Here is a 16,057-nt window from a genome sequence, read left to right as displayed (position 1 = left end):
GTCATCCTTGGGTGCAAATTCTGTCCTGCTATCTAGCTGTGTGACCTTAGATGGCTCATTTAACCTCTTAGGACTTTACTTTTCTCAGTAAAATGGTAACCAAACTAATTTCAGAGATTTTGTGGTCTTATTTAATCCTCAAATAAGTAAAGTGTCTTGTGTATAGCAGACATTCGAATATTGGTTGTTCTTATTAAGGGCTAAATAAGTAGTAGAAATTGCCCTAGGAGTTCAGATAAGGGAGCCATTAAATCAGGCAGCTTGTCTGGCTTGTAAAGTCCTTAGGATTTATGGACTCTGCATTGACGGCAACAACCTTTCCTTCTCTTTCTTCCATTTTTATTTTATAAAATAACATCTATCATTATAATAGTAATATACTCATCTTATAGATGAAGGACTTAGGCTTACAAGGGTGAAAAGACCTGTTTTAGGTCAGATAGCTAGGAAGTGGTATAGTGGCTTGAATCAAGGCATATATCATTTGCAGTTTTCCTAGTGGCTTTTGTCAGCTGTGTCTTCTGTGACCTCCTCTCTTTTTGTCTGTTCCTATTCTGAGTGGAGGAAATTTTTCCCTAAACTTAGAATCCTAGCTGAGTGTGTTCTACACTGTAGAGCAGGTGGCTGGTTGAATACAGGCAGGGTAGAGTAGCAGAAACAGCATTGGTGGCAGCCCCTACCAGAACTTTCTAGTAGTGCATTGATTTGCTTTCAAAAGGGTGGCTGATGCAGCTACTGCCAAGACTGTAGTGGGATCTCAGTGGGCCTCAGGTGTTTGGGCATTGATGGGGTCTGCACATGATTTTTCATGCAGTTTTCCTTTTGAGGCTTCAGTTTCCCAATCCTGCTCTGGGCTTCTGAAGTGGCCCATTATATCACTAGTTGGTTTACTAATATAGATGCATGGGGGATATGGAGAGGAGGGCTCTGGGCTCTGGACTTGACCTGATTTCCCCTTCCCTCCATAGACCTCAGATGTAGGCAGCCTTTACGTGCAGAAGAGAGACAAAGAGGGTTATTTCTTACATCAGATGCTCCTAGTAATAGTGAGGATTTTCTCAGAGGCAAATCTCTTCCCCTCACTGAACCTCAGTTTTCTAGTTTGTGCTGCTTGGACTTTATAATGCTTCACACTCTGTTGTGAGGGTTTCTGTTGTGTGGCTCAATAGAATTAACAGCCAGTGTCTTAAACACTGAAGTCCTAGTTTCTGTAGGTATATATGGCAGGTTTTAGGAGGTACACAGACCTATGGGCAGAATTTGATTCAGTATCTTAGAGCATTAGTTTTAGTTGTGATGTTATCTATTTCATCATTAAAACATTGGGGTACCTAGGTGTCTCGGTTGAGCATCTGACACTTGGTTTTGATTCAGATCATGATCACATGGGTTGTGGGATTGACCTCCACTTAGGTTCCACACTCAGTGAGGAGTCTGCTTGAGAATTCTCTCCCATGCCCCACTCATGGGCATGCATGCCCTCTCACTCAAATAACTAACTAACTAAATAAATAAATCTTTAAAAATAAAAAAAAATGATATTTAAGGAGTAAAATGTAAGATGTGCAGATACATTAAAATTAAACCTGAGGCTTCAAAGAAATTCTGGCTTTAGCCATTTACATATGTTCCCCTACCCTTTTTGTCCTCTGGGTATGCGCATTTATTATTTTCTGCTGCTCATGGATTTCTTCCATGGCAGATTTGAGAAGTGGTAGTTCAGGCCAGATAAGTTGGCATTCTGGAGTCAAAGGGAGCCAAGAAAGAATCTTTTTTTTCCTTTTAATCAGAGATGGAGCCATTTATGAGTAGACTGGGAAGGACCCTAGTCACTCTAGTCACAGATGTTGTTCCTAGAACAAGAACCTAGAGACTCCCTCCCTCTAGAAAATAAGATTTCTCTTTTCTTTTGGGTGGAAGTCTCAGCTGGAAGCAAGCAAATCTTGGCCTCATTTCCAAGTGGAGACATGAGTAGCCCAATCAAATGATTCCCAGTACCCTGTGGAGCTTAAATGGGAGATTTCCTTATGACCTGGAGTTTAGGGGTTATCTGTTTTATCCTTTGTTTTTTTTTCCAGTCTCAGTTCTGACTTTACATCATATTTCCTTCCCTCCACACCCTTATTTCCTCACTTTGGGACTTCAGTGGATGCTGAGAGAGATTGCTCATCTCTCAAAGCCCTGAAGCCTAAGGAAGTGGAAAATTTATATGCATCTGACTTTGCTGTGTTCATAAAGGAAGGGGCAGAGTTCAGAGAGATTAAAATTTGCTACTGATCTTGAAATATATATTTTTAAATATCACTTTAGCTGTTATTTGTTCAACTGCTCCTGAGAGATACTGCAGATCCTAGAACTATTTTGGGCCCTGTTATATTCTTCTCATTACATCCCTACTCATCCTTCTAGTGAAACAGACAACATAGTGCAAAATGAAGCAAAGGAGCTCACTCCTGGAACCTCTAGGACTGGCCACATAGTCTGTACCTGCCTTAGTCCTTTTTTAATTCTGGGCCTTCTGAGCCTCTACAATTGGTACAGGCAGAGGCCAGTTGCTGTCCTACCAGTTCTGTTCTGAGTCTGCCATCCCATGACCTAGCATCCTGGCCCTAATGGTCCATCTTCAGTGTGCCTCTTTGTCTACTGGGACTGAATTACTTCTTCGCCACCAATTGCATCTAGACATACTATTCTTCTACAACCCTGTGGAAAATCATTAGAACTGTTAATTGGGTTCTACCTTAAATATAAGATGAGATAAGAGGTACATTAAGTAATCTTTTATATCCATACCCTACCCCTCTATCCTCTGCAAAAAAAGCAAATATCACTTTTAAACATGAACATTTTTATGTTCTCCATCTAAAACTTATAGGGAATTCCTATTGCCTATTATCTTAGACTCAGGGACTCACCTTGCCATTGAATCATGGAAGTCTTTTGATCTTTCCTTAACATAACCCACATACAACTTATCTTTTTTTTTTTTTTTTTGGATAACGCCCACACCGATTATGGAGGGCAATCTGCTTTATTTTTTAAAAATTTCTTTTTATTGGAGTTCAATTTGCCAACATAGAGCATAACACCCAGTGCTCATCCCATCAAGTGCCCCCCTCAGTGCCCGTCAGTCATCCCAACCCCCCGCCCACCTCCCTTTCCACCACCCCTTGTTCGTTTCCCAGAGTGAGGAGTCTCTCATGTTCTGTCACCCTCTTTGATATTTCCCACTCATTTTCTCTCCTTTCCCCTTTATTCCTTTTCACTATTTTTTATATTCCCCAAATGAATGAGACCATATAATGTTTGTCCTTCTCTGATTGACTTACTTCACTCAGCATAATACCCTCCTGTTCCATCCACGTTGAAGCAAATGGTGGGTATTTGTCATTTCTAATGGCTAATATTCCATTGTATACATAGACCACATCTTCTTTATCCATTCATCTTTCGATGGACACCGAGGCTCCTTCCACAGTTGGGCTATTGTGGACATTGCTGATATAAACATTAGGGTGCAAGTGTCCCGGCGTTTCACTGCATCTGTATCTTTGGGGTAAATGCCCAGCAGTGCAATTGCTGGGTCGTAGGGCAGATCTATTTTTAACTCTTTGAGGAACCTCTACACAGTTTTCCAGAGTGGCTGTACCAGTTCACATTCCCACCAACAGTGCAAGAGGGACCTATCAGATAAAGGGCTAGTATCCAAGATCTATAAAGAACTTATTAAAGTCAACAGCAAAGAAACAAACAATCCAATCCTGAAATGGGCAAAAGACATGAACAGAAATCTCACAGAGGAAGACATAGACATGGCCAACAAGCACATGAGAAAATGCTCCGCATCACTGGCCATCAGGGAAATACAAATCAAAACCACAATGAGATACCACCTCACACCACTGAGAATGAGGAAAATTAACAAGACAGGAAACAACAAATGTTGGAGAGGATGTGGACAACTTATCTTTTCTAATCATGTTCCTAGTTACTCAAGTTAGCAAGAGGTAGGTGGGAAATGGGAATCTATTTCTTTTTTTTTATTTCTTAGTCATTTACAAATAACCTAATTAGTGGAATAAATGTGAAGGAATAAAGAGGCTGTAAGTCACACCATTTTAGTAGATGGGAAAGCTGGATAGATGGGGAAGCTAAGGCCCAGAGAGGGAAATGTGTTGCCTTAAGATCACATAGCAAATTAGAGACAGAGGGGAGACTTTCACTCAGGTTTCTTGATACCTGATTTAAGCTATGAAAGGGAGGGTGACCATCATGCATGCCCTGGGGGCAATAAAGGTTGAGGATTTGGGGATATGGCTTCTCCCCAAAGTGGTTGTTGACTGAGCCTAGTGGAAAGCCAGAAATGATCAAAGTTCATTACCTGGCTGGGATATGTGGGCAAAAGAGATAAAGAAGTTAGTTACTAAAAAAAAAAAAAAAAAGAAGTTAGTTACTTGGGAACTCTAGGGTTCCTAAGCTCATATGAATCCTTGGAATTAAAAGAGGGCATTCTATAAAAGAAAGGGTACAGGTTTTGAAATCATACACATCAGGATTCTAGTCTAGTCTCTATGGTTTTAGGTAGGTTGCCTCTTTTTAGGGGTGTGCAATTAAAAAATATATATTTAAATTCTAGTTGACACACAGTGAATTATTGGTTTCAGGGGTAGAATTCAATGATTCATCACTTACATAAAACACCCAGTGCTCATCACAGCAAGTGCCTTCTTTAATATCCATCACCCATCATAGGTCATTACCCACCCACATCCCTCCATCAACCCTGAGTTTGTTGTCTATTGTTAAGAGTCTCTTGTGGTTTGTTTCCCTCTCTCCTTTTCTTTCCCCCTTCCCATATGTTTCTTAAATTCTACATATGAGTGTATGGCATTTGTCCTTCTCTGGTTGACTAATTTCGCTTAGCATAATATATTCTAGCTCCATGGACATCATTGCAAGTGGCAAGATTTCATTCTTTTTGTTGGCTGAGTAAAATTCCAATATATATATATATATATATATAATCTCCCACATGTTCTTTTTTTAATTTATTTTTTATTGGTGTTCAATTTACTAACATACAGAATAACCCCCAGTGCCCGTCACCCATTCACTCCCACCCCCCGCCCTCCTCCCCTTCTACCACCCCTAGTTCGTTTCCCAGAGCTAGCAGTCTTTACGTTCTGTCTCCCTTTCTGATATTTCCCACACCTTTGTTCTCTCTTCCCTTATATTCCCTTTCACTATTATTTATATTCCCCAAATGAATGAGAACATATAATGTTTGTCCTTCTCTGACTGACTTACTTCACTCAGCATAATACCCTCCAGTTCCATCCACGTTGAAGCAAATGGTGGGTATTTGTCATTTCTAATGGCTGAGTAATATTCCATTGTATACATAAACCACATCTTCTTTATCCATTCATCTTTCGTTGGACACCGAGGCTCCTTCCACAGTTTGGCTATCGTGGCCATTGCTGCTATAAACATCGGGGTGCAGGTGTCCCGGCGTTTCATTGCATTTGTATCTTTGGGGTAAATCCCCAACAGTGCAATTGCTGGGTCGTAGGGCAGGTCTATTTTTAACTGTTTGAGGAACCTCCACACAGTTTTCCAGAGTGGCTGCACCAGTTCACATTCCCACCAACAGTGTATGAGGGTTCCCTTTTCTCCGCATCCTCTCCAACATTTGTTGTTTCCTGCCTTGTTAATTTGCCCCATTCTCACTGGTGTGAGGTGGTATCTCATTGTGGTTTTGATTTGTATTTCCCTGATGGCAAGTGATGCAGAGCATTTTCTCATATGCATGTTGGCCATGTCTATGTCTTCCTCTGTGAGATTTCTCTTCATGTCTTTTGCCCATTTCATGATTGGATTGTTTGTTTCTTTGGTGTTGAGTTTAATAAGTTCTTTATAGATCTTGGAAACTAGCCCTTTATCTGATATGTCATTTGCAAATATCTTCTCCCATTCTGTAGGTTGTCTTTGAGTTTTGTTGACTGTATCCTTTGCTGTGCAAAAGCTTCTTATCTTGATGAAGTCCCAATAGTTCATTTTTGCTTTTGTTTCTTTTGCCTTCGTGGATGTATCTTGCAAGAAGTTACTATGGCCGAGTTCAAAAAGGGTGTTGCCTGTGTTCTTCTCTAGGATTTTGATGGAATCTTGTCTCACATTTAGATCTTTCATCCATTTTGAGTTTATCTTTGCTCCCACATGTTCTTTATCCATTCATCATTTCATGGACATTTGGGCTCTCTCCATAGTTTGCCTATTGTTGGTAATGCTGCTATAAGCAGGGTACTGGGCAGCCCTGGTGGCTCAGCGGTTTAGCGCCTGCCTTCAGCCCAGGGTGTGATCCTGGAGACCCCGGATCGAGTCCCACGTCAGGCTCCCTGCATGGAGCCTGCTTCTCCCTCTGCCTGTGTCTCTGCCTCTCTCTCTCTCTCTCTCTCTCTCTCTCTATCTATCTATCTATCTCTATCTCTCTGTCTCTCATGAATAAATAAATAACATCTTAAAAATAAAAAATAAATAAACAGGGTACATGTATCCCTTTGAAACTGAATTACTTAATTTTGATTCAGTTTGCCAACATATAGTATAATTTTATACTTTAGGTAAATACCTAGTAGTGCAATTGCTGGATCATAGCATGGTTCTATTTTTAACGTTTTGAGGAACCTCCATACTGTTCTCCAGAGTGACTGCATCAGTTTGCATTACATTCCGACCAACAGTGCTAGAGGATTCCCCTTTCTCCACATCCTTGCCAAGACCTGTTGTTTCTTGTGTTGTTAATTTTAGCCATTCTGACAGGTGTGAAGTGGTGTCTCATTGTGGTTTTGATTTGTATTTTCCCTTTTTTTTTTTTTACTTTTCATTTTTTAATTTTTATTTATTTTTTATTATATAAATTTATTTTTTATTTGTGTTCAATTTGCCAACATATAGAAATTTTTTAATAATAAATTTATTTTTTATTGGTGTTCAATTTACCAACATACAGAATAACACCCAGTGCTCATCCCATCAAGTGCCCACCTCAGTGCCCGTCACCCAGTCACCCCCACCCCCCGCCCACTTCCCCTTCCACCACCCCTGGTTCATTTCCCAGAGTTAGGAGTCTTTCATGTTCTGTCTCCCTTTCTGATATTTCCCACTCATTTTTTCTCCTTTCCCCTTTATTCCCTTTCACTATTTTTATTATATATTTGTATTTTCCTAATGATGAGTGATGTTGAACATCTTTTCATGTATCTGTTAGCCATCTGGATGGAAAGGTGTCTATTCATGTCGTCTAGGCAACTTGTCTCAATCTTTTGTTTCTTCATTTGTAAAATAGAGAATAGATATCTCAGGGTTGTTCAGTGTTTATTACCTGGTATATAATAGATGCTGAATAGTTTTGAGCTACTTATTCCTTGGGACCTCTGAAGCTCTAGACTGTAAGCCTTAGGAGTGACTATGGGGTCTGGCTTTGGGTGCATAGTAGGAACTTTGTGGATATAGTGGAGGTGTGTGTGTGTGTGTGTGTGTGTGTGTGTGTGTGTGTTGAGGGGAGATATGATTTATTCACAAGGAAGGAAATTAGCAATATTGGGTTCTTCTTTCCTATTTCTATCTCCAGGTAAATTTCTTCACCTCACTCTTCTACCTCCCCTGCCCACCCCTCAAGAAAAATAAAAAAGAACACTGTCAGCATAACATCATTAGAATGTGGGTCAGCTTTATTGCCTCCATCTCCAGTGGTAGGCATGCTAGGGTTCAGCTGTCAGCCAGAACCATTAATATACTAATATCAGGGACTAGAAAACAAACCCCATCTCCTGGCTGGCCTCCCTTTCCTACCACTGCTTAACTAAGAGGCCCAGAACACCAGAGGCCACTTAGCTACTGAGATACTCACCCTGTTTCTACACTCTCTTTTCCACTTTCAACCTGTGTGAGTAGTAAGGGGAATCACAACTAGCCTCTAATCAGGGCTGGAAAGAAGCATATTAGCATCCAGACATAGCACATCTTTGGAGTATATAGATACCACAGTGCCTGCTATGTCTCCCCAGACATTCTTTCTTGGGGCATTGTAAATGGACTCAGAAGAGTATGGGCATATTCCTAGTTGCTAAGATAAAGGAGCAACATAGAAGATATAGGAGTTAAACTAATAATCTCTACTTCCAGCCTGTAATTCATCCTGGAGTAGAAAGGCACCTGGCATAATAGAGGGAAGAATTGGCGGAAAACACTGGATTTGAATGGGTTTGGAGTCAAACAGACCTGCCTCTGCTATTCACTAACTGAACCTCCACTTCTCAGAATCTTACTTTCATTATCAATAAAATGAGCCTAATTGTAAATGTATCACAGAACTATTGTGAAAATCAAAGGGGATAATGAATATAGTTATTGGTGTGTGGTAGTGGTCCTAAGTGATGGATCTGTTTCCTACCTCAGCAGAAGTATTTTGTGTAGATCGATGCTGATATCATTTGACTGCTGCCCAAGTGTATTTCTTTGTCAGACCCTGGACACCTTATGTCCTTTAAAATACGGGATCATGTCAGTTTAACTTTTGTGTCCTCTATGCCTGGCACAAAGTAGGCATTCAGTCATTGGCTGTTTTTTTTTTTGTTGTTGTTGTTGTTGTTGTTTTCTTTTCTAGGTGGTGAAAACTATTGGCCTGAGGGAAGTTTGGTTTTTTGGTCTGCAATACCAGGACACTAAAAACTTCTCCACTTGGCTGAAACTCAATAAGAAGGTAACTGCTTAAAAAAAAAAAAAGAAGGTAACTGCTTACCTCATTGTTAGATTTGGAATTCATTCCTCCATCATATCTTATTCAAGGGAGTTAATATGTGCTAGCTGGCAAATACAGGGCTGTGTTTTTCACCGGGTGGTCTATTGACCACTAGATCAGAATAAGGGCAGAGGACCCAGCTAAGGCAGAGCTCCTACCCTGTTTCCATTTGGACTTCTAACACTGAGAATGGCCAGTGTCCAGGAGGAAGAGAGCCTTCCCTTTCTCCTGGGAGCTCTGTCTTAAACTTCGGCTTGTTTTATACCATAGTCATTAATGGCTTTTCTTTTTTCTTAAGATATTTAACTTATTCATCCATGAGAGACACAGAGAGAAAGGCAGAGACATAGGCAGAGGGAGAATCAGGCTCCCTGTGGGGAGCCCAATGGGGCTCGATTCCAGGACCCTGAAATCACACCCTGAGTTGAAGCAGATGTTAAACCACTGAGCTACCCAGGCGTCCCCTGCTTCTCTCTTTCTTGATTTTCTTTCTCCCATAGGCATCTACACATAAGTTTATTAACATACATATTTTTTTCAACTTCTTATTTCAATTGTAGCTAGTTAACATAGAGTGCAATATTATTTGCAGGTATAGAACTTAGTGATTCATTGCTTACATACAACATCTGGTGCTCATCACAAGTGCTCTCCTTAATACCCATCACCTATTTAACCCATTCTTTCTTGATTTTCTATCTCAGTTGAACTCCAAATGAGATGATTTGAGTATAGGCATATTCAGGCTCTTCACCTCCAAGCAGTCTTACTGAAGGAACATGATCATGTTCCTCCATCTCAGTATTCTCAAACTTCCTAACTTTATCCTTGGAGGTTTCCAATGTCTTGTGGCTTATGTTTCTGATTGTGTCTAGGGATAAGTGCTTCACCTTCTGGCAAAGTCTGATTTTCCTGAAGAGTGGAGACTTTTTTGCTGGACAAATGTGGAGCTGTTAAGAGCCAATTTTAGGCTTTAAAAGACAGCTTAGTTTGTTTTCGTCTAGCCAATTCCCAGGCCCCAATGATACATACCAGTTTTTACTTTGCTAATTTATGGTGTTGGAGGAGCCTTAAAAGAAGAGTTTTCTTAAGCCTAACCTCAAAATTTAGGGTCATTTGGCATATTGTCAGATAGTGGTGGCTTGAAGGCTTATGACCATCACTGGGTATAAGGTCATTTCAAGAAGGAATCCCCAAAAGGAAGCAATTATAGACATGGGATTGGGTTCCCAGTGAAAACAATGTATCTCTTTTCTGAATTACCAGAACAGTTGCCACTGGCTCTTTGGGATTAGCCAAATTGATGACCTTTCAGTGTCTCTCCCCACTCTACAACCAAAGTCTATTTTTTGAAACCCCATAACCGCTTGTTTCTCCCAGGTGACTGCCCAGGATGTACGAAAGGAAAGCCCCCTGCTCTTCAAGTTCCGGGCCAAGTTCTACCCTGAGGATGTATCTGAGGAATTGATCCAGGACATCACACAGCGCCTATTCTTCCTGCAAGTAAAGGAGGGCATTCTCAGTGATGAGATTTACTGCCCACCTGAAACTGCTGTGCTGCTGGCTTCCTATGCTGTCCAGTCTAAGTATGGCGACTTTAATAAGGAAGTCCACAAGTCTGGCTACTTGGCTGGAGACAAGTTGCTGCCACAGAGGTAAGGTGGTGCCTTTAGTCATCTGCTCTGGCAAGGAGGAGGTCTGTGGCTGACCAAGCCTTATTATACGGGACTTCCATATCTGTTCCTTTCTACTAGTGTCTGTCTGAAGACCATTTTATGAATACTGGTTTTTCCTTTGCTAATTTATGGTGTTGGGAGAGCCCTCAAAGAGGAGCTTTCTTAAACCTAACCTCAAAATTTGGGGGCAGTTTGTATAAGAGAGACATATCTGCATATGGCACCATACCCTGCTGTTTCTCTGACTCTCAAAAGGCTTTTTTCCCCTCTCTACTTTGGCCTAATTACAGAATTGTGTTACTCTGGAAGCAGTTGCTTATACAGATTACCAGAGACAGATTGACTCTTCCTACCCTGGTTCCATTTTTCAATCCTTTTCACTAATTTAGACCTCTTATATCAGAGGCTCACAGGAGGAAGGGAGAAATACCCAAGCCAGGGATATGAGGGAGCTCCAACAGTCTTTAAATACCAATAAAGAGTGTACAGAGCTTTCTGCTTTTATAAACTTCAAAGCTGAAGGCTTTCAAACACTCATTATTTTTTGTTTTAGCATCACAACAATACACAAAATGAATAAGACAGACATATCTTATTTCCTGGCTAAGGAAATAGATCAAGGTGCTCACTCTGAGCTGCCAGATCTCTCACAGCTCATTTGAGGTGCCAGACCTGGAACCCTAGTCTCTTGAATTTTTAACTCTGGGTTTTTCCCTACTGCATCTAGTGGCCATTTTTATAAGCTTTTGGATGGAAGGAAAAGTTATTCTGGGAGCCTCAGTCCCATTGGAGCTGTGGCATATGCACAACTTACCTGAAGGTATTAGGGATAATGGCTGTGCCCTAAGACTCTCTCTGAGTCTGCTTTGATGTCTGAGATGGCATATTTAAAAGAAGTCTTGTTTATGAACTAGATCTGGGAACTTGAGCCTGTTAGTTTATTCTAAAGCCATTTAGACTCAGTTCTCTGTTCTGTAGTAACTGGCTGTAATCTCATCCCTGAGCAATTTTCTCATAAACACAAACTATTGGTCCCACAAGGATCTGGGAGAGAGTATCACCTCCTCTGTGAAGCCAATCTCTACTCTTAGCTCCTCAGGTCAGCATAGACTCCTGATATATTACTGCCTTACTTGGAAACCACAGCACATTATTGGATTTTCTGGTTAAAACTACAAAGGAAGGTGTTTCCATTGTCTTTATTTTCTACCCATTCTTGTATCTCTCCTACCTCTCAGGCAACTCCCTATATCTACTTAATACCTCCTGCTATAATTTCAGTCTACTTCCAGTATGACCTCAGTGGGTTGACTCTATATCTTCTTTGCCTCAACCCCTCAGAGTGCTTAGTGGGCTTCCCTTCACTCCTGCATTTGGGGTTTTGTGCTTGAAACTACTATCTATTGTCTTTCCAGGGTCCTAGAGCAGCATAAACTCAACAAGGACCAGTGGGAAGAGCGGATCCAGGTGTGGCATGAGGAGCACCGAGGCATGCTCAGGTAAATATTACCCTAGCAACTCTGGGTTCTACTGCTTTTGCAGGGAGAATAAGAGTAGGTTCTGGGGGAAAGAGGCAAAGGACTGGGGGCATTGGAGGATGTTGGAGAGAAAGGGATAGGAATGCAATTATAGGGGAAATTAGAGATAGAAGGTAAATTAAGGATCATTATATAGTTATATATTTTTGAATGATGGCAACTGATAGCCTAAATAGTTTTTACCATAAAGAACCAGGAGGGACCTCAGGATCCCTAGAGAGCTTCTGGAGTACCAGGAACTCCTCCCCAAGAAAGAAATGAGGAAGGAGCCCTATAATCATGGCAGATCAATTGGGCATTGTCTAGCTGGGGAACAAATTTTATTTTGCCATCACCACACCATTTGGGCTCTGCTAAGAACATAAGAGGTTTCATTGCAGCTAACATACCAGAGGCTACCAAGAGTCAGCCCACCCTTATTCCCCTTGAAAACCTCAGATCTTAGACTCCTGTCAGCAGGTTTTGTTTGACAAAAGTTAGGTTGTGCTCTATTTTCCATCATCTCACCTTTTTTCCCCTTCCCCCACTCCCCCGCAATGGCAAGGTTCTTGTCAGAAGTGCAGGGCAGATAGGCTATCTCCCTGGGTCTGATTCACAGGTTCCACTCTATAACAGCCCCCTCTCCCCACCCCACCTGAAATCTGTTATTTAGGGAAGATGCTGTTCTAGAGTATCTGAAGATTGCCCAGGACCTGGAGATGTATGGTGTGAACTACTTCAGCATCAAGAACAAGAAAGGCTCAGAGCTGTGGCTGGGGGTGGATGCCCTAGGTCTCAACATCTACGAGCAGAATGACAGGTATAGCTCAGAGTTCTCTTAGTTAATTTGGACTATTCTGACACCTAGGGTTCATCATGAAGTAGGACTCTACCTCCTGGGTCCCACTGGGTCCCACCTGTTTCTACCTGGATCAGCCCAACTGATTGCACAACCTCCCAGACCTCTAAATCTTGCATTGACTAGACTTGCACCATCCAGTATGGTAGTTGCTGGCTACATGTGGCTATTAAACTCTTGAAATGTGGCTTCTCTTTAATTGAGATATACTGTAAGTGTAAACTATACACAAGACTTTGAAGACTTAGTGTGAAAAACAGAATGATGAATATCTCAATATTTTTTAAATACTAATTTACATGTTCAAATTACAGTCTTTTGGATATACTGGGTTAAATGAAGTGTTCTTATAGTTACTCCTACCTGTTTCTCTTTACTTATTTTCATGTCGCTACTAGAAAATTTAAAATTACATGTGTGCCATTCATTATATTTCCATTGGACAGCGTTAGCCTAGTACCCATCCTGTCAGGATTTGTAATTAATCCATTAATCCCACTCCTATAGGATGATTATATGCCTTTTGGCCAATATTACCTCTTGCTACGGACTTATCTCACTTGCTTATTTTTTTTCCCCTTTGTCTGCTCTTTTTCCCTTTGGTGAGGTTGGATGTAATAAATGATTGTTCCATGTAACTTCTTTTTTTAAAGATTTATTTATTTATTCATGAGAGACACACAGAGAGAGGCAGAGACATAGGCAGAGGAAGAAGCAGGCTCTCTGCAGGAGCCCAATGTGGGACTTGATCCCGGAACTCCAGGATCACGCCCAGAGTCGGAGGCAGACGCTCAACCGCTGAGCCACCTAGGCATCCCAAGTTCCATGTAACTTATTAATCTTGGAGCTCATTGTTTACGTTCTTCCCAACTGTTAAAACCTTGGGTAGAGAGTCCCAGTAAAATAGGGCTAGAGATTCTTGTGAGAGATTTTTACAAGGTCCATGCCGCAACAAAAAATACAATAAAACAAACCTTAGAGTTTGGGACAAGAAATAATAGGCTGGTTGTGTTATCATGAGATACATTTTGCACCCTCAATGCTGGCAACTGACCTGGTGATTAACACTGGCTGAGCTGACAATGAATCTTTCTCCTTAAGGAAGAAGTTGGGGGTGCAGAGGGCAAACCACCAACCCTCTATGTCCTTCTTGTCTTTCCTTTGTCCTGATGTTCTTGTTCTCTACAGACTGACTCCCAAGATAGGCTTTCCCTGGAGTGAAATCAGAAATATTTCTTTCAATGACAAGAAATTTGTCATCAAGCCCATTGACAAAAAAGCCCCGGTAAGTGATTCCTCCTCCTGGCCAAGACAGGTACTTGCCAAGACCTGGATAATGTTAGGAGAAATCATGTCATTGTATGTTTCTCTCATTTTTTTTGTGGAGGGGGGTGGGAATAGGAGGCCCAAAAGGAGATTGGCACTGGAAGGGGACATTGATGACAATACATGACCAGAAGGCATCCTGCTACCTGTGTGTTAGGAAAAGCATAGATGAGGGAGAGCCACAGGCAGTCTAAATGCTGCCCCTTAGCCACTGTCTTCTGCTGTCCTTATGCTCTGGAGTGGAAACAAAGAGTGCATCTTATTTTTTAAAGCATCTAGGCTGCAGAAAGTGAAACTGTATATGTACTTGATTTATTTTTAATTGTGAAGAAAAGACAAGGTCAGGAGTCCAGATCCAAAGATGATCTTCCAAACTTTCTTTTGTTATAACTTTGCTACTGTACTCTCAAGACTTATCTCCAGAGCAACCCAACAACAAAAAAAGGGCTTTGGGTCCAGTCATTCTTCTAACATGCTCACCATACTTTTCAGCTGCCTGTAGCTGATAAGACTGGAAAGCTAGTGATTGAAAGTAGGATAGAAAACAGAAAAGGGTCTCCTCTTTTGATGTACCTTATGTCTAACAAAGGTCAAAAGCCATGCCGAGACAGAGCCTCCTCATGAGGCCTCAACATTTTTCTCCAGCCCTAAGGTCTCTGAACTTCTGCTGCTAGGCACTTTATATATGTTACTGTGTTTAACCCTCAACAACATTGCCAGGTAGGTAGTAGCATATCTATTTTATAACTGAGAAAATTAATGTTCAAAGAGATAGAGTGATAGGCATTAAGTAGTGCACATGATGTGATGACCACTGAGTGTTATATGCAACTGATAAATGATTGAACACTACATCTGAAACTAATTGAATTTGAAAAAAAAAAACAAAAACAAAAATTCCCAAAGAGATTTAGTGATTTGCCCAAGATGACACAGCTAAAAATGGTAAATCTGGGGTTTATACATAGGTTATTTGACCTCTAGAGCCCGTGCTCCTTCTACTGCACACTAAGCTATATGAAACAGTAGTAGTTTGGGTTCAGTGGCAGAGGAGCTGGTAGTTAGCCCATTAGTTGGTAACCTTGGTCCAGTAGAATTTGTAGTAAAAAACTGAGACTCACTGGATTTTCTCTCTCTCTCTGTGTGTGTGTGTGTGTGTGTGTGTGTGTGGTTTTACTTTTTTCTTAAACTGCTGCTGTATTCAAGTTTTGGGAAAGGTAGGTAACAAAGCCAGCTGAGATTGAGGGTTTATTTTAAAAAATAACAACCAAAAAAAATAAAAAATAAAAAATAAAAAAATAAAAAACGACAACCAGGACAATCAATGTTCAGATTTATGTATATATTTACAACTTGCCTTATTCCAAAAAATGATTTATGGGGCTTTTGTCTAGGATATGCTTTTATGAGATTACAGAAACAATCCAGCCCTCCATACTGTACTCATCAGTGTATTATGCAGGGATTATTGGGCCTCTGAGATTTAGCAGGATCCCTAGTTAGCAGATAGATTCAGTTCCTGTCTTTCAATTAGATTGGGGATATTTTAGGATGCAATGCTTTCATAAACAAAGGTTGAAAGAAATTGTGGTTTGTTGGAAAGAGCACTAGTTTCAGTGTCAAGAAGCCTGGGTTCTAGTGCTTGATTTGCTACTAGTCTACTTTGTTATCTTGGACAAGTCACTTCACCACTCTGATAATTAATCTTCCTATCTGTAACATGGGAAAATTGGGCTAAATAACCCTTCCAATACTTTCAAAAGGTAGAAGATCACCTTCATCTGTCAGTCCAAACTTATTTTGATTGTTTCCCATCAGGACTTTGTCTTCTATGCTCCCCGGCTGCGGATTAACAAGCGTATATTGGCTCTGTGCATGG

At 40.9% G+C, this 16,057-nt stretch overlaps 1 protein-coding gene across 5 annotated transcripts in view; it reads left to right on the top strand.

Moving 5' to 3' along the window:
* Nucleotides 1-16,057, top strand: part of MSN (moesin) — a 66,675-nt gene that overhangs the window by 42,278 nt on the left and 8,340 nt on the right. For all 5 annotated transcript variants that reach the window (XM_072816739.1, XM_072816741.1, XM_072816742.1 and 2 more), the window contains 6 exons: nucleotides 8,666-8,761; nucleotides 10,181-10,455; nucleotides 11,892-11,975; nucleotides 12,667-12,813; nucleotides 14,041-14,137; nucleotides 15,997-16,057. The exon at nucleotides 15,997-16,057 is cut by the window's right edge and continues 103 nt beyond it. In XM_072816739.1, coding sequence (XP_072672840.1) covers nucleotides 8,666-8,761; nucleotides 10,181-10,455; nucleotides 11,892-11,975; nucleotides 12,667-12,813; nucleotides 14,041-14,137; nucleotides 15,997-16,057 — 760 coding nt within the window. The remainder of the gene's footprint in view (nucleotides 1-8,665; nucleotides 8,762-10,180; nucleotides 10,456-11,891; nucleotides 11,976-12,666; nucleotides 12,814-14,040; nucleotides 14,138-15,996) is intronic.

This window comes from Canis lupus, chromosome X (assembly GCF_048164855.1).
Source record: "Canis lupus baileyi chromosome X, mCanLup2.hap1, whole genome shotgun sequence".
NCBI classification, from domain to species: Eukaryota; Metazoa; Chordata; class Mammalia; order Carnivora; family Canidae; genus Canis; species Canis lupus.
This window is presented reverse-complemented; position numbering and strand designations above follow the sequence as displayed.